We start from the raw sequence: 24,908 nt of genomic DNA, 5'->3' as shown, positions 1-24,908 counted from the left end.
GATTATCATGATATTCAAAAGAGTTTAGTTAAAGTAAAACTACAATATAACCTAAATATAAAATATACAAAAATCTAATGAAGATATCATGGTGCAATTGTTAAGGATTTAAACGTCTATTATTATCGTTTATCAGCCTGTTGTTTAATGAAACATTCAAACATAATCAATATACACCAATGCACATACAAAATATAAAATACATATATATTTTCATCAAATAAAGTGGTAAATATTTTATTTTTCAAATCTTACAGAGGTTTTGAGGAATCCCTGTGGATCCTGGCGATATGACGTCACGTCCGGGAGACGGCTCTGTTAGACATGGACGACACTGTTCAACTCACGGATGGTGGATTCACTAAAAATGTAAGTTTAATGCACGTTTAACTGCTATTATTTCCCTGTGTATGATAATAACTACACGTATATGTCGTGTACACACAGAGCAGGTCACACAATGGCTCGTTATGTGTGTTTGTTTCCCGCTGCGATCGAAACGAGTGTCTCGTGGACTAAACGGTCCATTGGCAAATGAGATTATTCGCATATAATAAAACACGATCTTCTGTTGCTTGTGTGGTGAATGTGACGCGTGCGATGCGTGTATGTTTCTCATATCGCATGTAAACAATCTATGGCGGTGAAGCGTCATGTTGCTATAGTAACAGTGTCGGCGTCCCTAGGACCGCATGCTTTATTTTATTTTACACTCTTTAATATGTTTTTCATATATTTATATATATATATATATATTCTTTGAAGTTGTGTAAATTGTATCTAAATGTAGTTTAAAAATTATAATTTAACCCCAAATAAAATTGAAAATATGCTAATAACAACTAAGTTACATCCTTTGAGCAAAATAGGCCTATATCTTTTTTAAAATTAAAAGTGAATTTAACTCCTGACTGTTTTCTTCAGGTGGCCAGATCAGGCAGAAGAGCCCGTCAGTCATCTGAGATGACCGCTGCTGAAGACTCTCGTCAGAGGAAATCATCTTCATCAGTCAGTAGTGCATCTGAGGTCCGTCCTTATTTTAAAACGGCTCTCTGTATGCCCTTTTACAAAGCCTTGATTTTTGTTTTTGTGGTGTAGGAAAATAGCTTTTCATGCCATTCATGTGATTGGTCACCTGTGTATGTCCTGCCCCCATAACTGTGAGTGTCCGCTCATGATTATCATCCCACTCGGATCAGATAAAAAGGACTGGTAACATTCATAGTAAAAAATTATATTTAATTACTAATAAAAAATAATATTTGCTTCTTGTTTATGTACTTGCTAAATAACATATTGGTCCTTAAAAGACTAAAGCAGATGGTAACAAACGTTACTGCGTATGCATGCATTTATGCCCCACGTTGTGGCCACATTGGTACACATCCGCAAAGAATGTTGTCCCTTTGGATCATTTCTGATAAGAAACAAAATAAAGGGGGAAATGACAATAGCTAGCAAGTTAAACGTATGTCTTAGTTTGGGTTACCAATAAAAGAACCGTTACTTGGCTAATCTTAAATGCAACAAAGTGACATGAGCCATCCAAAAGATTGTTTATTTAAAAAAATAAATACAGTAAAATACAAATCGTTATTTTATTAGCCACTAGCCAGACTGATAAACAAACACAGACTGGAAGTTAACTTCAGGCCAGACGTGTGGGATCAATGAAACCGTCTATAAACACGATTCTCTTAGCCATAATCGAGGTCACATTTATTTAAAGAGTAAATCATTTGTGATTTTTAAGGTCCTACTTGGGTTTATTATGGAGTATCCCACAATAAGTTTACGTACATACAAGGGGTAAAACACTTTCATTTTCTAATAATATGCTGTTGTTGTTACCTTACTTCTTGACTGACTCTCAAATGATTCGTTCGGTGATTCAACTGTCTATTCCTTCCTGTCAGCCTACACTGATCTGATTGTCGCATATGGAACAATGGAACATAGGCTATTTTATTTACCCAAGTAACTAATACATATAGTATGAATGAATACAATCAAATAAATAGTATAAAAATCAATAAAAAATAATGAGAAATCATGTGCAATGCCAAAACGACAAAAAATTAATCACACATCTTTTTTTGGATCTGTTCAACGATGGTGGCTTAACCTACTAAATAAACATTTGACATTTTGGTAAAATCATTTTTTTTGTTTGACACCACGTCTACACCGGATGTGGCGAGATGCGACAAAGGACAAGGAAATGCATTATAACCTAATATAATTTTAAGCGGTCATGTCTGATGTAGACACGGTGTAAGTATGGAAAAAAGTAGGAGATAAATAGGTTTCTGTATTATTGGGTCAGGTTTTGACAAAAGAAACATTTTTTAAGACGATTTTTAAAGATGGCTGAAGGTTCTGATGATGTTTTAGCAACAGGCAGGTTAAGCCACCATCGTTGAACAGATCCAAAAAAAGATTTTTTTTTTTTTGTCGTTTTGGGATAGCACCACAGAATAAATGAGAAGATCTATGTGAAATGCATATTGTTGGAAGCCAAAACTGAAATTGCACAATTGATAAGCATTAATAGCACAGCCCAACTAATAACAGCATGGAAACAATGAAAACATCTCTCATCCGTGTTCTTGATTGAAGTTTAATAAAGATAATAAACCAAACTGCATGTTTGTCTAGTTTGAACACTTGAAACTTTTTTCTTGGTGTAAGATTTATAAATAAGCCAATAAAAGGTGTCCAATCCAATATTTTGTGTTAAATAATTGACTTATGTGTTCATTCAGAGGACAGATAGGAAAACACTCGAGCAGCGGTTCACAATAGGAAATATTATCATCTTACTTACTTGACGCAGATTTTTGTAAATCAATGCAGTGAAGCTCATGATAAAACCAGTATGTAAGAGTGGGAATGTTGCTGACGTTCTGTTTCTGAAACTTTCAGTCAGTGATCTTTCTCTTGAACATGAGCTAAAGATGGAGGCAGATTGAGTCTGATGTCATTAGCGCAGGCCATTGGCATCTATGGCATCTGTGGCCGCTCTTGGTTTGTCCCCAAGATTTCTGAGAGCCGTACATGAATTCAGCTCGGAATTCAAGCTATGTTTATTTTCCTGTAAACTTTCCAAATTAGGCTGCGTTCACCAGTGTAAAACCAGGATTCTCTGTTCCCCCGTGACCTTACATCCACATGAAATACATTTCTCTGGCTTGATGAGTGACAGCCAGACGTTTTTTCTTGCACTCAAACAGCAAACATACATTGTAAAGCGGTAGTGTCATGTTATTTTTCTGTTTCAGTATTTTCTTTACATGTGACCTGTAATGTTAATATTTGCCTGTGTTTTACCAGCTCTCTGATTTGCTTTATTGAATTGTGTAAGTGTTCTCTATAGAATGGATGGGCAAATACTGACTAGTCTACTGGTTTCATGATTTTATCTTTGTGGATCATTGTAGAATCTGTTGATTTCAGCAATCTGATACTGATGATGGGTAAAACACCAGAGGAAAGGACTTGTGGTGTTCCTGTTTTTACAGCGTTTTCATGCCTGTAGCTCAAGAATTAGTGAAGAAGATATCTTGATTTCCTTTCAGACTGTGGTTCCTTTAGTACCCACAGTTTTAAGATGCTCAGTGTTTGGTTTCAGAGATGTGGGCATCTTAGTGAAAAAGATATTTCTTATTATTTGGCCATTTTTATAATTAATAAATGTTTTCCAGTTAATGTTAAGCTCTAAAATATTTTATTGGGTAGAAATTGGGTGGGTGGGGCTTTGAATATTGTTTAATGCAATGGGGGGCTTGGAGTCAACCCGTGGTCTTGGGTTTGTCGCTGCACTGGGCGTGATATCTTCACGGTCCACCCGTGACCGTTTACGGAAGTCGTGCCACTCGGCGGCCATGTTTGCAACGCCTCTGGGCAGTTATTTACCTCATAGCAAGTCCACAGTCCTATCTACTTGAATGGCGGAAGGCAGATATTTCTAAAATCGGCACAATTAAACAGCACGACATGTATCGTAGATTTGGTTTGATAAGCTTAATAAACGTCTTTTTCGATGTCGCCTCATCTACTGCACCTGTGCACAGGCTGGCAAGCGTCTCGCCATTCATTGTAACGGCAGTGGTGCATCTTATTATATTTACATTTATGCATTTAGCAGATGCTTTTATCCAAAGCGACTTGCATTGCATTATACTATACATTTATACAGATTCCCACAACCTTGGCATTGCTAGTGCCGCATGCTCTAACCACTGATCTTAATATTCATATCTTTGCTAACACTGACAAACATGCATGACAAAAGAAAGCAATCGCAGGCTATAACGTGTGGTGAATTGATAAAGTTTGATCTCATTTTTTTGTGTGTATTCATTCGTGTCGTATTTATTTACAGTTGTAATTAAATGACTTTTCTGACTAGTTGCACTAAACGTCGATGCCTTCAGTCAGTACAATTTATGTTTCTTGACTTTATGAAGCAGAGAAGATGTGATTTGTGTCAAATTGTGTAAACCGTGTGTTCGGTAGTTTCTGTAAACATTGACATGAACATTTATCAAGATTTGTACAGTATATTGTTGCACGCTGAACACCATCATCTGTACGTATATACTAACATCAGGATTTACAAATGCCCCTGCTGAAGGAACCCAGGAACGGAAGTTTGTTTGCTCTCGTGTGTGTTGAAAGTAAATTCCTGGAGGCCTCTGGTTTCTTTGCAGACCCAATTTGGTAATGAGAAATGCATGGTGTTTTTTGTTCAGATGCATTAGTGAGTCGCCCACCCTCGCTGTACCCTGAGGAATTCTTTCATTTTAAAGCTGGGCCGTAATTCAGATGAACTCAACCGCCGGCATTGACTTTACAGAACTATTTTCAGAATCCGAGAGCGAGCGGGACTTTTCTTCATGTGAAGCTATTTTGGGTCATGACTGGCCAGAGCGGTTCCCACACTAATATCCTCCCCACATCTCCAAGCTTCACACATTTATACCACATACCACTTTTATACGCTTGCATATCATTCATACACATTACTCCATTACATTCATGAGTCAAAGAGATTTAATGCTATAACACGATCTGCGTTTTCATGGGTTTATAGGAGTTGTTCACTTTAAGATAAGCCCCTGTTGACTTTCCATTGTAGGAAGAATAAAAGAACTAAAATAATTCTGTAAATTAACTACTCAAAAAGCCTCTCAGCACGTTTTATGATTACCCAAAAATCACAAGAAGTGTTTACTGAACGGATAACTTGTGTAACGGGTGAACTGAAACTGGAATATAAGAACTAAAACATGGACATAACACACTGCGGGGCACGGATCACTGATGACTATGATCGAGTCACTATTATATGATGAATAATACACAGCTTGAATTAACTCTAACAGTGTATATATAATGCACACTTTGAGAGAGTGGATTATATATGCACTGTGAGTGTTAATTTGACATTTTTTATCACTGCCGATTTTACAGCGTAATCAATCATAATTAAAGCTGCAAGCAGCATTTATCGGGTTTCGAGTTTTAAGGCAGTCAAAAGCAGTCGTGCATTCATGAACAGTTTAGGGGGTCACACCACAACAAACGCATGAAGGTTCAAAGTCCAACACACACAGACACAGAAAAATGACAGGTATGAACTCATAGAAACTATGCATGCTTACAGAAACATGCACATATACTACAATAATGTTATTTTCCTGACTGTCAAATCATTTGGACAATTCGTTAATGAGTATCCGATTTTCATTGTTGTTGGCTTTTAAATTGAAGCGATGGTGCTTTCAAACTCAAGAAGTCTGAAGTTCCTGGGCCGAGACGTTTATTTTCAAAGCGTATCAGAGCCTGTAGATGTATAACCGTTGCATATTTACAGTATTTAGTGCCATTGTTCATGTTATAGCGCCACCTAGTGTCCAATCACCGTGTTATTTTTACAGTGAGCTCAGAGCGATGGTCTACACATATGTGTAAAGCCCTGTGAAGCTATCTCAAACCCTTCTCTAACAACGTCCGTTTAAGTGTCTTAGGCTCCGCCCAGTTCAGTTTTGGCCCTCCTTACCGTGTATGAATAGAAATTTCTATTTTTTTTCAATGATTATTTACATTCAAACTCCACAGAAGTCATCTGCATTGGTTTGGTTCCAATCGGTTGAAAAACCAAGGACTAGTTTGCAAAAGTAGGTTTTTTACATTATCAGCGATAACTCACGAACCGTTTGATCGACAGAAGCGTGTCCAGAGACAAAGTTGTTCAGAATGAGAAGAGCTATCATATGATGTAAATAGTTTGGGTATATGTCAAATGTCACGTGATACACAATTGTTTTTAGAATTGAAATGCGTGTCAATTTTGCCATTTTTACTTGTTTAGCGCCACCTAGTGTCCAAACGCCACTTTCTTTTGTATGTGACCTCGGAGTGATGGTCTACACATTTGTTCCAAGCCCCATGATGATGTGTTAATCCGTTCTGGATTTATGGCCATTTTTATGTGATAGGCTCTGCCCAGTTCAGTTTTTGGCCCCCCCTACCGTGTATGAATAGAAATTTCTATTTTTTTTCAATGATTATTTACATTCAAACTCCACAGAAGTCATATGCATTAGTTTGGTTCCGATCGGTTGAAAAACCAGGGACTAGTTCGCAAAAGTAGGTTTTTAACATCATCAGCGATAACTCACGAACCGTTTCATCGACAGAAGCGTGTCCGGAGGCAAAGTTGTTCAGAATGAGGAGTGCTATCATATGATGTAAATAGTTTGAGTATATGTCAAATGTCACGTGATACACAATTGTTTAAGCACTGTAAAAACGTTTTTTCGCCCCCCGGTGGCCGAATAAGTTCATATTTCTTACAGACCTTCAGGACCACGAGTCGAACAAGCCCTGCGAGTGTCGATTCGATCGGCCCCCGTTAACCCTGTCTATTGAGTGCTCAAAATTCATTGGCCGATGGCGGCCATGTTTTTTGAGAAACGCCAAAGTCCTTTTATACAGTCACGGTGCATGACACAAAGACACACCATACCAAATAATAAGTCGATCGGGCAAACGGTTGCGTAGTTATAGCCCTTTTCGAGTTCTTTGCTATTATAGCGCCACCTAGTGGCCAAACACCGAGTTTTTTTTATTGTGACCCCGGACTGAGGGTCTACACATACAGTCTAAGCCCCGTGAAGATAGCTCAAACGGTTCACGAGTTATGGTCATTTTAGTGAAATAGGCTACTTCCGGTTCAGACGTTTTGGCGCCCCCTAGCAACGGTGAATCGAAATTTCAACTTTTTTTCAATGAATATTTACATTCACACTCCACAGAATTCATCAGCGTTGGTTTGGTTCCGATCGGGCAAAAATCCAGGGACTAGTTCATTTTTTATTTTTTTCATAAAATGCAAATTAGCGGAAAAATTTGCATACCGGAAATGAAATCGGAGATAGCCATTTTTTAAGTTTGGAGCCAAGGATTCCATTGACACCAAACACTTTGTTGTGCGACATCCGGTTTACGAGCATTGAGCCCAAACGCATTGGCCATCGCTATAGCGCCACCTATGGACCGACATGGCTGGCTCCAAGTATCTGAGTAGCGAGCAAGACTACTACCATCCGACAAAGTCTCGAGTTTCTACGACTTACGGTTTGGGCTGGGCGACGCGTTTTATGGCGGAAGAATAATAATAAGAAGAAGAAGAAGAATAAAAATCCTTACAAAAACAATAGGTTTTCAGCACTTCGTGCTCGAAACCCTAATTAGCGATGTAACTAAATTATTGACAATCTGTTATCGCAATAGCAAAATTGTCTCAATATTATGGTGGTCACATGACTGTATGAAACGATTGGTCCTCCGGGCCAAAAATGATAAATGTTACCTTTAGCCCTGTCCATCTGGTGCAATGATTATATAAAAGGTATTTTTAGTTCATTTGACCCATCTCATACTATAACTCATGGCTCGAAGGCAGTTATGGTTAGAGGATAAAGAAAAGAGGATGCTTAGGGCCCGTTTCCAACTCATCATTTGTCATTTTAAATACTGCAATAAATATCGTACCGTAGACTTTATACTTTGATGATAATACTACTACTTAAAGGCTTTTCTTCCTTCATTCTCTCTTACATATGATTCATACACTGTTCACACACACATGTTTGACAGATGTGAGCATGCCACATTGTCAGATAGGCTTGACATGTATGTTTAGTTTCACAGGTCTTATAATATGATGTATAAACAGTATACTGACGTCTATGTGTTTGATCACAGGGTCCTCCACCTAAACCAGCACGCAGACAGGGCGGATGGGCAGAAGAGAGCACAGGAACCGGATCAGCCAAGTGAGCACATACTGTATATTCTGTCTGTGTCCCTCAGTCTTTGAGACGTTTGATTTATTGTCAAAAGCCAAAGATAAAACTCGGTTACATAAAAGCTTAAAGGAAAAGTTCAACTCAAAATCAAAATTGTGTTCGTTTTTACTCACCCCCATGATGTTCAAAATATTTTAAGACCTCCCGGCGTTTTCCGAGCACAAATATATTTGACAGATATTTTAGGGTCATCCGAGAGATTTCAGGGCCTCCTCATAGACATCAAGGTCCAGAAAAGTGCTTATGTCATTGTAGATTCAATTGAAGCGACGAGAATACTTTGTGCAAAATGTAAACCAAAATAACAACTTGAATCAAAATATTATTGAACTTTTCCTTGAAGATGAATTGACATGCACATGATGATATTGTGATGATGATCATGAGAAGCGCTGCTCCTGATGACTGACGCGATGATTATCATTCACCACACGGTGGCATCATCTCCTGTCACATCATGTGCTTTACAAAACAAACTGAAACTTTCATACTGTCATATACATATGAATTACATTCACAGAAGTTCAGTCTGATCACAGAACATACTGTCGGACGAGTACTTTATATGGCATGGAAAATGACTCATCGTAAAAAATGCTGTGTGTGTTGGTAAATATAGCACTATTTGGCAAAAGGTTATTTGTAAATCATTTGTAAATGGTAGTTGAGAGGTATAATGTGTTTGTGTTCATTGAATGTATCTGATTTTTGCTTCTTGAAGAAGTCCATCAGTTATGTGCTATTGGTGTCGTGGTCTCTGAATGAAGTGAACACATTGATTCTTCTCTCTTGAAGAAAGTAATCGTGTCCTCTGTGAAGAAGACAAGGACTTGTTCTTCATGTCAATGTCACCTCTGGTGTTCAATCAGCACTTAATCCCACAGCAGAAATCCCAGGATTAGCACATCTATCAGCTCTAATTGACACTAAATGATCTGTCACTTTATTCATGAACCTTTCAAGCCAGCTTGTCACAGTATGTTTCATCCTCAACAACTTTTCCTCCACAGTTTTACTGTGTTTATTGGCAAGCGTTACGCGTCTCTTCATAGTGATGCAGTCATGAGCGTGACACGGACTCACGTCTGTTAATTGATGTTTTTAGTGAAACGCAGGTCTCTCTCTCTCTCTCTCTCTCTCTCTCTCTCTATACATGCACTGTAAAAATTCAATTCAAAATTTTCATTTAATCATAATTTCTAGATGGTCATTTCAGTCCAGTGTCATATCAAACCTCAGAAATGATAAAGTCATCCAACAGCAATGTGAAAGACTGACGTCATGACATGAAAACTGTTTAAAATCCAGGTTATCACATCATAAATTAATTAGAAATATTACTGCTGTGAATGTAAATTTGAACGTATTATTTTTACGCTTTTCTCTAATATTAATTTTCTGCAAATAAATACAAATAAAATCAATAATGTTAGTTGTTCACAGGTTGAAAGGAAAACGATAATTTTAACTAAGCACAGACCTATAAATAGTCTCTAAAATTGTATTTTTTTGCAGCTGCAAAGCAGACATATGTTAAATATTAGAGACATTTGGAAAACAGTGTGTACATAAAGAAAAAATCAGGTGAAGTAAGAAAAAACAATGCGTGATATTATTGAGCAATTCACACATTATGAACGTGACAGAGAATGAATTTGTTAGGAATATATTGACCCATCTGTTAATATTCTGTTTATATAGAGTCTAAACATCAGAAGTTGTCAGTCTATGAACAAATGTTCTATTTAAAAAAGGGAAATAAATATGCGTTACGGATGTGACAAAAAAGGGCACGGTTTTTGGGAAGCGACAAACTTTGCAGGATTTTCTGTGAAATAAAATGCACAATCCTGAAGCTCAATGAATGGAGAAGAGATGCCTCTTTATAGAACATCTAATAGTGACTTTATTTTAATTTTCATGTGTCCGTTTATGAGGAATATGAAGCGTTGTGGATGTGACTCCTGAATGGCTCTTACCTGACTATGAAAAATCATGCTGTAAAAATAAAACTGAAGCTTTACAAATAGAATATTTGAACCACCAAATGTTAATATCTGTGCTGTAAACATAGTCAAAACCGTTGGTAAAAATGCTTTCTTCATTTTCACGCATTTTGACATTACATTAAATCATTAGCTCCATGTGCATTCATTTCTTATCAACCAGAAACATGGGAATTTATGGCTTGAATAATTTCTGTGTATTACATCTGAGCCTTTTATATTATAGTTGGTAAAATAGATAGAAATGATAGATTCAGTGCTGTTGTGTGTTAGATCAAACAGATGTTTCAGTGTGCAGCCATCAGGTGGCGCTCAACACCAACACAACATCACGTGCTGAAAAACACTGTCTGCATATCTCCATCTAATGACATATAAGTAACTTCTATTGTATTATATAGTTTATTGTGCTTTATTACAGTGTAGTGTATGATGTATAATAGTAGTCACCACATTCCCCCCTAAAGCCTGTAGACTAAAAACAATGTAGACTTCGCCTCTGTTCTGTTCTTGTTGATAAATATTGAGATGACGTTGTTAATGTATGAAGTGAATTGATGTTGTTCAGGTAGAGAACGAATGAATAAGCGAGTAGTGATTGTTGATTATTTTAACCTTGGCTTTGTGTTGTCCTCCGCAGGTCTGCCAGGCGCTTCGCTACAGAGGAGCCGGAGGAGTGAGTTTCACATTCAACCATGACATGTGTGTTTGTGTTGACATGATGATGAGAGCAGATCTGTTTTCATGTCATCACACTTTACACTCATCTCTCTCTTTCTGTTTTTTATTTGCATTTAGTTTTACGTTATTCACTATATTTCAGATATAAAGTATGTGACTGCAGTGGTTGATGAGCTCAGGATGTGAGTGTTTTGTTTAACCTGATGTCTCTCTCTCTCTCTCTCTCTCTCTCTCTGTGTGTGTCTGAAGTCAGAGGTTAAGACCACAGACCCCTGAGGGCTCTGACAATGAAAGCGGTGAGAATTTCCTTCACTTTAAACACATTTGCTGTATTTAACCAGATTTACACACGACCCAAACATTTACATTTATTCATACAGCAGACACTTTTATCCAAAGTGATTTATACACGAGTCAATATGGATGTGCTGTGTTTAGCTCCTCATATCCGTGCGAGCAGTCTTTCTCTCATTTGAACCGTATGAAGTCCATACATATAGCTATCAAGATTCACAGAAGTGTTTGGACCACGTACGCCCCAACTACAAAGCTATTAGCAAGACGCTAGTCATGTCTCTCTCATGACCGGCAAAGGACATCAAAGTGCCGAGAGAGCAGAGCTCCGTGTGCTTTGGAAGCGTTCTAGCGGTACTCACGCGTTCACCGATCGGTCTGCAGCATTTCAAGACGTCAAACATACCTGACACAAAGTCAGAAGACACGTATGCAGTACTTTGTTAGTATCAGTACTGTAGGAATGTGCACTTTTTAAAACTGTTATATGTTAGATATAAGGAAGTTATATCTACCAAAATCACTTCATGTAGTGTGTTTAGGGTCTTATTCCAGTATGATCCCAGATGCCAGCACATTACCAGTAGAGACCCCAGAGAACATTATCCTTTCCAGTAAATCCAATACATTTCCCATTATAGTGTTTTAGTGATAGTATACATACTACAGTGATTGTCCTGTTATTGATACACAATCTAGACAGTTGGGTGACCAGTGACCAATATCATTCAGATGATAAAAGAAAATGATTTTCATAATGGTTTTCTCACCTGATTTCACATCACATAATATTGAAATATTGTTTCCTCACGATAATGTTGCTGATGTTTTCTTATAGAAACTCGCTGTCGTGCCAGGGTGTTATAGGTGGTTGCTATGACGTGGCTTCATGGCTGCTAAGGGATTCCGAGTGTCTTTTAGCAAGTTAGATGCTGTGGGTGGTTTCTGGGGTTTTGGTTGCGAAGTTGGTGCTTTTTGTACAACACAACGCGTAAAAAAACTAAAAGCAAAAAGTCATGGTTGTAGAGTAAACAATAAAACAAGACAATATCTGATCAGCTGACATCAGGAGCTGGTGTTTTTATTTAGAAGAGATCTCTGGTGTTTTCATGAATAAATACGAGGAGTGTCATGTTTTAGAGTCGTGACATTTTGAGGGATTCATCATCAAAACATCTTTCTGCTACATGTGACCTTTGATTCCCTCTCGACCCCGCGCGTCAGGTCACACCTCAACCTCATTAAAAGCCTCTGTTATTCTCCGCGGCCGCATAATGACGGCGTTTGCTTTAGCTCTTCACGCTTCACATTGAACTCTGGCCGAATCCTGTCGACGGTGCATTATTCCAGCAGACGCCGAGAGGGGCAGAAAAGTTGGAGTCAACGAGCTGTTTGCCATGGCCGGACTTACAGGCTTTTTGATGTCACTGCACTAAGAGCATTAAATTTGACTGGGGGTCCGCGGGGGCCTGAATCTGCTGAACGCATCGCTTTAGAAATGAGAAGTCAGTGTCACCTCGCGCTCATGAATATTAAGCAGCGCCGCTACGCGCCCGCATTTATTTGTATATCAGGAACACAGATGAATCTTGTCAGCGACTAAACGAGGCTGGCATCTTAAATGAGCTTTAATTAAAAATGAGAGAAAGGAAGAAGTTATCAATGTAGGATAACAGGCCGGGGATGATGGGATTGAACGTGGCTTTTGTGACGGCCTGCTGAAAGAGAATATAAAGTTGTTTTTTAGAATGACCTCACTCTTCTCATTCACACTTCATATGAATTTTATGGATCTTCATTATTTAAATTACTTTCCTGTGATTTTCATTAACACACATTTCAAGGAATGCTGGGTAAAGATCAGTAGCGCGATCTAGTTTAGAGCAATAATGTTACGTAGATGTGAGACGTCTTGCATACCTCTTTCAAAATGAAGATTTTTTTACCTGTTTGACTGATATTAAATATAAATAAATGTAAACAATATCATTCATGTCCAGCTCAGATTTGTAAAACACTAATATTTCTTTAATGCTAGTTACTGTACGATATCACCGATTGAAGTGAATACACATTGTGTTGATTTTTAAAACGTTGTAAATGATAGTAAGTTTTAATAGGGAAATATTTTAAAATAAAAGGTTATGTGCACTACTTGGTGGTAATTTCATAAATGCATTCTTATGAATATTTAGATTTAATACATATTTAAAAATATTTGGCAGAATTTCTTATCTGTAGTTTTTTATAAGATATATTTTGGAGTTGAGTGCGGTGAGAAAGTTTGTAAATAACAGCAAAAGAATTGATTAAGAACTTTTAAGCGCTGTCAGACTACACCTGGTCAAAAAAAGCGTGCTCTCTGCATGTCACGTCTCCGTGGCACACCTGAACGCACTCCAACAAAAGTCTGTCCAAAAAGAGGAAAAGGGCCGTGAAAGTTTGTCCTTCTTTGGGAGCGATGCCACGCTCCGTCCTGTCGAGTTTTGCCAATTAAAGCGAGTTCCCACTGTTCCGAGCAGCGGGCATGCGGCTCTTGGCACCGCGGCTCCTGCCAGGGCGCGCCGTGACTTCCGACCCCACACAGATGGGCTCGCAGGCAGACCCGTGCGCCTGGAGCCCGGCCCAGCCCGAACGGACGCGGAGGTCGCCGCTCCGGCCTGAAGGGTCCTGAGGGTAGCCGCCGCTGACAGGGCCCAAATGCTCGGCGCCGGGACGAGAGCGAGTGCGGGTGCGGGGGGGGCAGCACTTTCTGGGGAGCCCCTGGCCGGAGCGCTGCCTCACAGCGGGTAGAGAGACTGCCTCCATCACTGAATATTCATGGCCGCATGGTCGCTGTGACAGGGGCAGCGTGGAAGAGGATGTCAGCGCGAAAAGTGAGAGAAATACAGAGAGGAAAGGGAGGGTGCGAATCAAACGCCAGTGCACGCACGATATAAACAAACCCCGCGCTGAACAGACAGACGGCATCTGTGCCGATCGTAGGGATTGAGGGATATGGTGCAACTCGCGGTAACGGCCAGCACTCGCCGTGGCATATGGCCGCTCGTGTCTCGGTGAAAACTTTGTGCTGACGCATTCCTGTGGTCGATTTGAATAAAGTCTACAACTCAAGATTGCAGGAGAAGCTCTTGCTACTCACATTAGTTGATATTTTTTCATTCATTTAGTTGACTTTTTATCAGAAATGAGAGAGAATGTAAAGGTGCTGTGTGTACATTTTTTTAATTACTATTGACAGAAATGTGAGATAATAGACGTAACTACGTGTTCAGAGGTGTATAAAGACCTCACATAATGAAGCTTCTTCTATCTACAGACACCGCGGGGTCCCTTACATGAATTTCGTCATGTTGTTTCTACAGTAGCCCTAAACCGACCAACTGTTCTACAGAACGCGTTTTATAAATACCTTATCTCCTTCGGCAAAGAAGCAAAAGCTGGATGACATATTTGTCCAGTGACGGCCACCGTAGTGCTAAAAAAGGGAGGGGTGGAGTGAGTGCAGCCTCACCACTAGATGCCACCAATATATCCACATTGCTCCTTTAAAATTTTGTCAAACAGCTAATAGTGATGGTGTACAGAAATCTGATATATGAACAAATATTTAGTTTGAATATGATCATATATCAGATGTCTGTACAGAGTCAGGTAAGATAGCAGAAACTCTTTTAGTTTCTGAACTCGGATCATCGTATCTGAGACGGAAATAAAATGCTTTATTCATTGTAAATTCCTAACTAGCATATTACAGTACTGTGTGGCATTGCTTGCACAATATAAATCAAATATATTAACATTTTTGTATTTTAATACCGAGTTATAATTTGACAAAACTAGAGCGTGACTGTGAATGATGCACAATATATGATATGAATGTGATATTTACTGTCGTTTTCTTTCTTCCATCTTGTAATCGTACGCTTCACTGGACAACTACACTAACGTTTCACAGAGCTCTATCAGGGGTAAAACTTGTTAAGATATGATCACAAATATTGACATTCTCAATTTTATTTGTTTAGATAACTTTTTTCAATACGTTTATGATGAATTGACTTAAGATTCACTGTAAAACATTGAAAATGTCAAATGTGTATATAAATGTATTTGACCAGCAGCGTTCACTGGTGATTATCACAATCCTTCTCATGTCTCTGTATAATAGTGAATCCAGCAGTAAGCTCTTTAGTCACAATATTGGTTCTAATGCTAAAATATACTTATTGTTCTTTATTTTCAAATGAACTGTTTTACAAGAAATGCCACAAAAAACTGTATTATTATTTTTATTCAGTTACCCTATTACAGTCAATGAGAACAAAGACTATGATAAAGTGCACAAATACACTGATGTTTTCTGGTTATTATGTGTGAATGAAGACTTTTATTTGTTGCAGTTTGTTATTTGTCCGATAAGAGACAATAACAGTTTTATTGTTAAACACATTCTTGACCGATATTTTCTCTGTATTAAGACAGGTGTTCTATTAGTAACTGTTGGTTCAATTATTGTAAAATATATACATATGCGTTATAATAAATGATTATATATAATAAATACAAATATATCCACATCAAATAATGTATGTAACTGTATACATGCACTTTATAAAAGAAGCCGGATTCACAAAACATTCTTAAGAAGAAAATTCTTCTTAACTGCCATATTTCATTCAATTACCAAGCATATTTCTTTTTATTTTAATGAAAATATTTGAGAACGTCTTAGGAAGGAACATTCCTATAATTCATCTTGAGAACATTCTTATATTTTGTCCTAAGAATAGTTTTGTGAATCCAGCGGCAGCAGAGCTTATGATCATCTCTGACATTTTTTCCATGTTAGTCACGTTTTGAGTTTTGCATGAGATCTGGAGAGCTGTCAATCACATCACGTGCTGGATGTCTTGAAATAAATCTGTGGTGAAACGGTGTGTTTCAGACATCCCAGTGATTCCAGACCTGGAGGAGGTACAGGAGGAGGATCTCGGCATGCAGATCGCGGCTCCGCCCAGGTGCCCACCCCATAAACCCTCTTGTTTCATCACATGACTGACACAGTCAAACATCTGAGCCATATCTAAAACCATCAGCCAAAAATACATCATCTGTCATTGTTTACTTATTTATTCATGTCGATGTGAAGAGGAGACATTTTGAAGAATCTTCAGGCCTCATGCTATGTTTTCCAAGCGTCTGATGGATTTCGTAAAAACAGCCTGAAATCTCATCTATTATTTGATAAGGTCTTGACCTGCGTGTATGTTCACGAACATGCACCCTAACTACATTTGTAGTTTTGGGTGAACTGTCTCTTGGTGGATGGATAGATGGGTTTATGGTTCTGTCTTGTTTTTAGTATCCAGGTGAACAGAGTTATGACATACAGAGATCTGGACATGGACCTGATGAAGTATTCTGCTTTCCAGACGCTGGTGAGACTCATCATCACTCTTCATCAATATATAACACGCAGGGGTCGGCGACCCGTGGCTGCGGCTCCCTGCCGTCTTTATAAGGCCCTGTTTAGGCCTGGTGTTAAGATGCGTTTTGATCGATCGGATCACAAGTGGACGAAAGAGGCCCGTACCCGTTTACACCTGGCGCTGTAATCCGTCTATTTTGACCACTTCTGTCCTGATTTCTTCAAGAAATATCTGAAAAAGCAAACACGTGTACCCAGCCATTCACCCTTGGTGCATGCGATGGACATATAAGCGTGACAGGAGATAGGCTAGGTTATTGTGCATCACACTTTGCTTAATAATTAAATGTATTTTAAAGTTTTTATGCACTTTTATACATATAATGGCCTGGGGACAGAAATGGCCCAAAAAGCACTCTAGAAATAAACCTAAATTAAATGAGACGCTCTTTGGGAAATTAAGACACTCTCCATTTCTACAGCTGATTTACTGCATTGCATTGATGGTTTTGGCATGAGAATCTTACATTTATCATGCATCTTCATAAGACAAAACAAACTGAGTTTACATTTGTATCAAATCACCAACTCAACACCTATTTATACATTTTAATCCAAAAATCTATAAATGTTTAGAGAACATTCGTGATAAACTGGTGATAAACTTTCATTTGTGTCATAACACATGTGCAACATTTTGAAAAGATGTACGTTATAAATGACATAACACATGTGCAACATTTTGAAAAGATGTACGTTATAAATGATTGCATTTAAAATGGCTACGTGACAATGTTAAATCACTGAAGAAAGTGTTCATCAGTCGACACGGGTTATAAACCCGTCTGTGTGTAATGAAGTTTATAATGTGTTCAGTCATATCTGATTTACACATTCTTTTTACTTCCGGGATTTGGTACGATTGCGTTGATATCAGCAGCGGACTCGGGCACAGTTCGCGGGTGCGCACCCGTGTTCGGAAGACAGCGTTCACACCATCCAAACCAACCTGGCTGCGTGCCAAAAGTGCTCATGTGAAACCACCCTTAGATGACCATGTGATGTCATTGTCTGTGTTTGAGACGGACCCCAGACTGAACCCCTAGTGTGTTTTAATGTGATCTGTGTAGCTGATGTGTTGTGTGTGTTTTCAATCTGATTTGTAACGTGTTCACCTGTACTGAATTGTTCTAAGGATGGAGAGATCGACCTGAAGTTACTCACAAAGGTCTTAGCACCGGAGCAGGAGATGAGAGAGGTGAGCCATCGCCGGAATATCTCATCCGAGGCTTTAGCAAATCAAGTGTTTTAAAGGGGAAAGTTCATCCTCACATCAGAGGCCGTGGAAGCTCACGTGATGTTTGTTTCTGGTTGTCCGTGCAGGAGGATGTTGGTTGGGATTGGGATCATCTGTTCACAGAGGTCTCGTCTGAGCTCCAGACGGAATGGGATCAAGGAGAGCGAGACGAGCAGTCTCCCGTTCCCGTGTCCTGAGCACCTGACACGTGTGTGTTTCTGTAGTGAATGGGATCTCAAGGCTCTGAGGCTTTCTCATTAAGCTTAACCTTGGAAAGGCAGAAACATTGTTTTTCTTAACTGGATCAATCTGGAGACATTTGTCAGCGCTGGTAGTATCTGGAGAAAGAGTAAATCCAAGGTTAATGAGCGAGTAAACTGAAATCCAGTTGATTGAGTTAAAATGAACTTTGCACATCCGAGCGTGCCGCTCTTATCATTATTGACCACACGGCATCGACCTTCTCTGAGCCGCTGGCCTGACATCTCTTCCGCTGAAATCTTGATTTTCTCCTGTATCAAACATCGCATGCCTCATTATCAGGGAGGTGCACCTAATAAACACTACATAGTGTGGATTCAAAACCCAAAAATGAAAAGTCACCCGCGTTTGTTACTTACCCGCGTGTCTTTCACACATACGTGTATTTTGACGTCTTCTCACTGGAAATCTTCCTTTTGTGTCAAATGCAAAAGTACTTATGTTTATTGCTTTTTTTGTATGCATAATAAAAAGCGCCACTTTTTTTGTAGTTACACAGAAACACAAATACGTGTTGTTATACCAATTTCATAGTGACGTAGTCCAAAGAGTAAAACATATATAATATAGCTTATAAAACAACATTTTAAATAATGTAACTATGCCATAAACTTTCTCCGTCATCTCAGGTTTGTTCTGGAGTTGGTGAGGCGCGCACCTGAAAACTAAAAGTGCTTTCTGTACGACAGGTGGCTGGAAGAGAAGACGGCCATTATTGGTTTGTTGTTAAATCCTTCGACATGAGACCAGAAATGTGAAAGTAGCTTGCGAGCTCATGGAAACTCTCCAAGAAAACCTTTTCTGTTGTCATCCGTCAGAAATATTGTATGTATTTGATATCACTCAGGAGTCGAGTCAGGTGATGTAAGATCTCTCGCACACACTTGCTTCACTTTGTTTCTCCGTCTCTCTCTTCCTCCTCGCATGAGGTTTTTTGGGCACTTTAATGAATTCTGCCCATATGCCCCGAGCAGCTGCCGCGATGCCCCTTCCCCCCCCTCCCGCAGAGCTGTGAAGTGCCCATCCATGTACAGACAACCTCTAGCTGTCTCTCTGAGGGAGACACGCCGGTGCCCACCATCTCGCCGCTCTGCCAGCCCCATCAGAAGAGCGCCGAGCTCAGATTAAAGTCCTGTGATAGCGGGTAACTGACCCGCCCCGCACAACTGATCCCAGAACCGACCCGTCGGACTGAGGATTACAGAGAGAGAGATGCTTGGCATGAGGCAGTGTCCAGCATCTCAAAGTCACCTCTCTCTCTCTCTCTCTCTCTCTCTCTCTCTCCAGATCTCTTTCTTTGCATCCCTTACAAAAATATCTTCCGAACATGATTTCTGAACATTCAGTCAATGTTAACTCTCATTTGTCAAACAGAAGAAAGATGATAAAACAAAGAACGCATGATGTACACATATGAGATAATATAAACACATCCTTTGACTTATTTGACAATCATTCCTCTGTCAATATTTAAAGTTCCTCAGTGGCCAGTCGAAGGCGGTCTACATTTAAAAACCTTCAAATGGTTAACTTGAATGTTTTGTGCACACCAGTGTTTTCAAGCAGTCAAACATAAAACACTTTCACATGCAATATTTCTGTTTTGGCATTTATTTACTTTCTGCTTTTTTAAATGACAGGTAAACACACTTGAGTTTTTAAATGGGCAGACAAAGTGAAAGTTGCAAAAGGGATGACTGGGAATCATGGAAGGGACGACTACTTAATAAATGTAAACGTAATAAAACTTAATACAAAATAAAAAATTCCATAGATGATGATATTTTAGCTATGACTGGAGAGGATCGGTTTCATTTTACCCCAATTGTTTCTTTGAAGTTATTTGTTTATTTGCTCAATGTCCTCCTGTTATTAGCATGCTTGCCATGTGGCAAAAATGAATCCATCTTCTATTTAAAAACCATGTAAAACAGTTAAATTGTTTTCTGAGATTGACCGATACACATCTTGAATGGTAAAATGTGTGTGTTATTATATTCAGTGTAATTTTGACTAGTTACGTCCAACAAATGTTACTCATTCGATGGAGTGGCCCCTATAATATGATGAACAAATAAATACAATGTGATGAATATAAGGAGTGCTTTGAGCCTTCGTCTTTATGTGCGTTTCGTCATGTCATAAAGGAGTATATGCACACGCAGCGATGACATATCCGCTGAAGTCTCGGCCAGCTCTGTTACATCCGCCGCTCGTAGCCTTCATAGGAAGCAATGGCCTTTACCACTCGATCGATTCAAGATGCCCCTCTGATTACGATCAATGACGTGATTCAAATGATCCAAACACTAGATTTGAACGACCAAAAAGGAGAAGCGCTTCGGGCTATCCGGTTCAAGCTACAATCACAGATATGGAAAGGAAGCATTAACTGGAGGCATGATGACAATGGCATTAGTAATGTTCAGCCGTGGTGTTGTCGGTTCGTTGAAATTGGAACGTTTTATACTAAACACATTGTTATCGCTTAATGAAAAATGACCTCAATGAGAGAAGAAGTGTCGCTTAGCTGGCGTAACAAGTGTTCATGTCCTCCTACAGCTGGTTATTACAACTTGTAGACTGGGAGTTTTCTATGACCTCGTGCAGAACCACAGACAGATGGCGACGCTTGCTGCTATTGTTGCTATAAAAACGTATAATATCGAAGTTGAGGATGTAAAGAACTTCCAGTAGAACATGTAAATCTATGATGAAAAAAGCATCTTTTATAAAGCTTCATTTAGGTGACACAAACGAAACGTGCGTTTTCAGACAAAAACAGTGGTGGACTTTAAGACCTAAAGCTCAGCAGGATGAAGTTATACAGGTTTATTAAAAACTGAATGGCCTCTGGCCTTTTCTTTTGGAGCTTGTTCGTGTTTTTTTGATCAAGTCGGATGCTTCATTGTCGTTGAGGGTGGAGATCATTGGCTCTGGTGCCGTTGTAATATGTCCAGGTGCTGACAGATGTTTCTCCATCTTATCTGCTCTCAATATCTCTCATCCATATGGGCCGGAGGCAATATAGTGCCGTGTAATTAAAGCGTTAAGTAAATGTGCAGAGATGAAGAGATAAAGAGAGCGAGTCAGCGTCTGATATCAGCTCATGTTCTGAACGGAGAGTGATGGGTGCCGACAGATGCCGCAAAGTGTGGAAGTCATGAGATGTTATGAGAACACGCTTATATCTGCTGTAGCACGTGCCGCCGCTCGCCTGACTGACCTGCATTGTTTTCTTCCTCGTGGGCTGAGATAGAAAGCAAGTGGCTTCATTTGTGGACGTAAAAATGACCAATAAAGTCCAAACCAATAAAGTCCAGATCTCACGGGCATTCATGAACTATTTTATGAGGTGACAAGTTTGTATGAAAATGAATGATTATTATTAGAAATATAGCCCCGCCCCTAAACGCAAAATGTACACATGCAGATAAACCTCGTTTTAAAATAGTTCATGTTTTGGTCTGGATGCTGTGCTATTGGTTCTCGTGTGAAGTTGACGTGTGTGTGTTTCACACTGAAGATGAAATACGGCGGGTGCGTTCGCCGTGTGTTTTATGATTTGACCCTCTCTCCCCTCGCAGCTGGACATGTGCCCCTTTCATTTTTCACATGACTGCTTTTCTTATCAGGGCGGCGCTCGCGGCCGCTGATTCTCAGGCAATAAAACACAAAACATTCTGTAAAACACGGAGCCGTGAGAAATTATGATAATAACTCAACGGCGTGTTGAGGTAAGCTGGATGGAGATCCGGGGTCTGCGTAGGGACAGGTCAAGGTGGTCTCCGCCACGCCGGCCTCCTATAAACCCTCTCCATCACCGGAGTCGCTCGAGCGCGTGCGGCACTGACTGTCTGCGGTGATGACGACGGCAGTAAAGTGGGATGGATTGGCGACTGTGGGTTTGCGTGTGGAGGTCAGGGACCGGGCCGGACCGTATGCTTGATGTGAACGCACATTCTTCATGATCTACAATTCAGATCGGATGAGAACCAAAAGCTGAAGAGCCCACAAAGCATCCGGACACATGAGGCCAAAAACCCTCCAAGCATCATAAACACACACCGCTCTGAACCTGCATTTGTGTGTGACAGCGACAGTAACAAACCTCATTACAATACCTACTTCCTTCTTTCTTCCTTAACATGATAAAGTTATGATTTCGATTATTACACACGTTGACATGAGCTCAACTGCTCAGCGAGATTCTTCAAGCAAGACTTGGTGAGGTCATTTAAACAAGTATGCTCACAGAAAGTGTATTTTAAGTATACTTTCTGTCGTAATATCCGTGTACCGTTTCAATACTAAATTGGTTTGTTTTATAAAAGTGTACTTTTGAGTGCAAACTACATTTTGCATTAGTACTGTAACTTAGTACTGTAACAGGTGTACTGATCATTTTCTAGTGTAGTATACTATTTGCTCAGTTAATGATTAGTAGCCTACATTGTGAAGAAAACAGAAAACTACTTTAGTTTAACCGTTTTCATACTGCAGGTGTTCTTGTAAGTTTTCATTTAATATCACACTTATAGTAGACTGTTTGTGTGTTCTTTTTACACTGTGTAGCCTAATACTATGTTTCTATTTAGTTCATAATCGGTATGCTTGAAACATACACGTTTAAGTGTACTTGAAGTAGATTTGAAATAAATGTCTATGATCAGCGTGTTTAAGACGATCAGCTTCGGTTTGATTTACTCTTTCAGTGTGAAACATGAACATGTTAACACAGTATATTAACTTAAACATAAGACAGTAGGTCAAACTATGTGAGTACGTCATGATCGTTTGTATATCATTCAAAAGCTTGAGTACGAGCAAATATACTTCAACTTTTCTGTTCAATATAAGTTACGTACACTTTGATGTATATTTCTGTAGACAATTTGAAAGTATTCAGATTTTTAGTTTAAAAGAAGTATACAAATACAGTAGCACACTTTGTTTGTGTTATTGTCTAGTGTTTGTAATGGTGCTATAATCCCAAAAGGAATTCAAGAGTTTGTTTGTTTTAAAATTGTTCTTATGTATCTTCACTTTTCTTCATTGGTGTTCCTGCTCTGTTTTCGTGCATGTGCACATTCTTACAAAAGAAAATTAATGATTTAAGTCCTGTAATCTTTCATCAGAAGTTAATAACTTTCCCCAGCTATAAAACATCCTTGCTTTGGCTGACGTCCCAAATCTTGCATGTTTTTAACCTCTCCCCTCCATCCTTCTGAATCACATATGATCCTCACTCAATATCAGAGATGTTATGTCACATTACAAAATGCAATTTTTATTTTAATAAAAGATAGTTGTGATATTTCACATGTGATGCAACAACACTGTCGTCTTTTTTTCAGGGCTGCTGTGAGGCAGAAAGCAGGTAAGAAGTGAAGCATGAGGTCCGTTTCACACCTGCTGCAGCCGAGACCCCCAAACTTCCTGTGACATCTGTGACACTGTCATTCTACTTCCTGTGTCTCATGTTTCTTTCTTCCTGTCTGCCGGGGTCAGGTGTTCCATCTGTCAAGGTCTGTTGGGGGTCCAGGCAGCTCTACAGAGGCGTGCTGAGAGGCTTGTGGCGAGCCTGCCGGGGTCTCTCAGTGTTTCTTTAAATCCGAAACGCTTCCATCGTGAGGTTCTGCTGCCAGCTGGCCACGGACACACCTCCACAACACTCTGAAGCGATGCATTAGTTCTCATAGTCAAAGAGAACTGAAAATGTCATTTTAAACCTGTACTGTGAGCAATTTAAATGAACTCGATGATGTACAGCTGTCTATGGAGCTCATGCAGTTTCTATAAATGTTCCAAATGATCAATTCCATGAATTGTGGAGACAAATGCTTTAAAGTTTATCTGAAGATGCTGCTCTCTGATGGTATAAATGATAATGTTGTGCTCAGGCATTAGATGTGTTGTTGCTATATTTCGAGAAGGTGTTCTGGTTTGTCGGACAGTATTTGGGAGGTCATTTCATTATTAGACGGCAATGACAGAGAAGCGGTTGGATCTGGACTGGCGAGATGATTTTATTTGGACAGAACTGAGAGGGAGCAGTAAGCCGGCTCTGTTTTATCACTGGATCTTTAACTGAACCATATGAAGCGTTTAGAAATGCTGGTTTGTGTTTGTAATAGTGGCTTCAGTTTGTTTATTTCGCTTTGAAGAGATAACTATACACTTCTAAATAAATCCCACAAAAAATTGAAATTTTCCGTCAGCTGGGACACCAGTTAACAACCATAAAATAACAATTCATTATTTTTTCCCCAAAGAACCTATCAAGATATATGAGTAATAAACGAGGACGTGGAAATGAACTGAAAATATTTCGTTTGAACCCATCAGATGTTTGGTGTTGTAACATACAGTAGATTACAGTAAGAAACCATCTGTTGTTGTAAAAAGATCAAAAGGAAATACTGCAGAATTCTTTGGATTTTTCTGTGTGATTTTTAAACTTTGTTCTGGGTGTCTTTTTGACTTTACCAAGGACGAATGTGTAGCGAGGTCTCATGTCCGTCTCAACGTCACGTTCATCAGATCAAATTACTCATGTT

The 24,908-nt window shown here is 39.2% G+C and overlaps 1 protein-coding gene and 1 long non-coding RNA gene across 2 annotated transcripts; both read left to right on the top strand.

Moving 5' to 3' along the window:
* Positions 1-251: 251 nt before the first annotated feature.
* Positions 252-20,444, top strand: ift43 (intraflagellar transport 43 homolog (Chlamydomonas)). The gene is made up of 9 exons (XM_079458775.1): positions 252-369; positions 925-1,026; positions 8,275-8,345; positions 11,025-11,060; positions 11,315-11,361; positions 16,308-16,380; positions 16,725-16,800; positions 17,986-18,048; positions 18,174-20,444. The coding sequence occupies exons 1-9, from the start codon at positions 325-327 to the stop codon at positions 18,282-18,284; spliced, it is 624 nt and encodes a 207-aa protein (XP_079314901.1). The 5' UTR covers positions 252-324; the 3' UTR covers positions 18,285-20,444.
* A 2,319-nt stretch (positions 20,445-22,763) lies between these two features.
* LOC306895026 lies at positions 22,764-24,670 on the top strand. The gene is made up of 3 exons (XR_013786750.1): positions 22,764-22,859; positions 23,706-23,728; positions 23,860-24,670. It is a non-coding gene; the product is annotated as an uncharacterized lncRNA (long non-coding RNA).
* Positions 24,671-24,908: the final 238 nt, after the last annotated feature.

The sequence above is a fragment of the Barbatula barbatula genome (assembly GCF_947034865.1).
Source record: "Barbatula barbatula genome assembly, chromosome: 6".
NCBI lineage: Eukaryota > Metazoa > Chordata > Actinopteri > Cypriniformes > Nemacheilidae > Barbatula > Barbatula barbatula.
The sequence above is the reverse complement of the archived record's forward strand: the minus strand, read 5'-3'. Positions and strand labels throughout refer to the sequence as shown.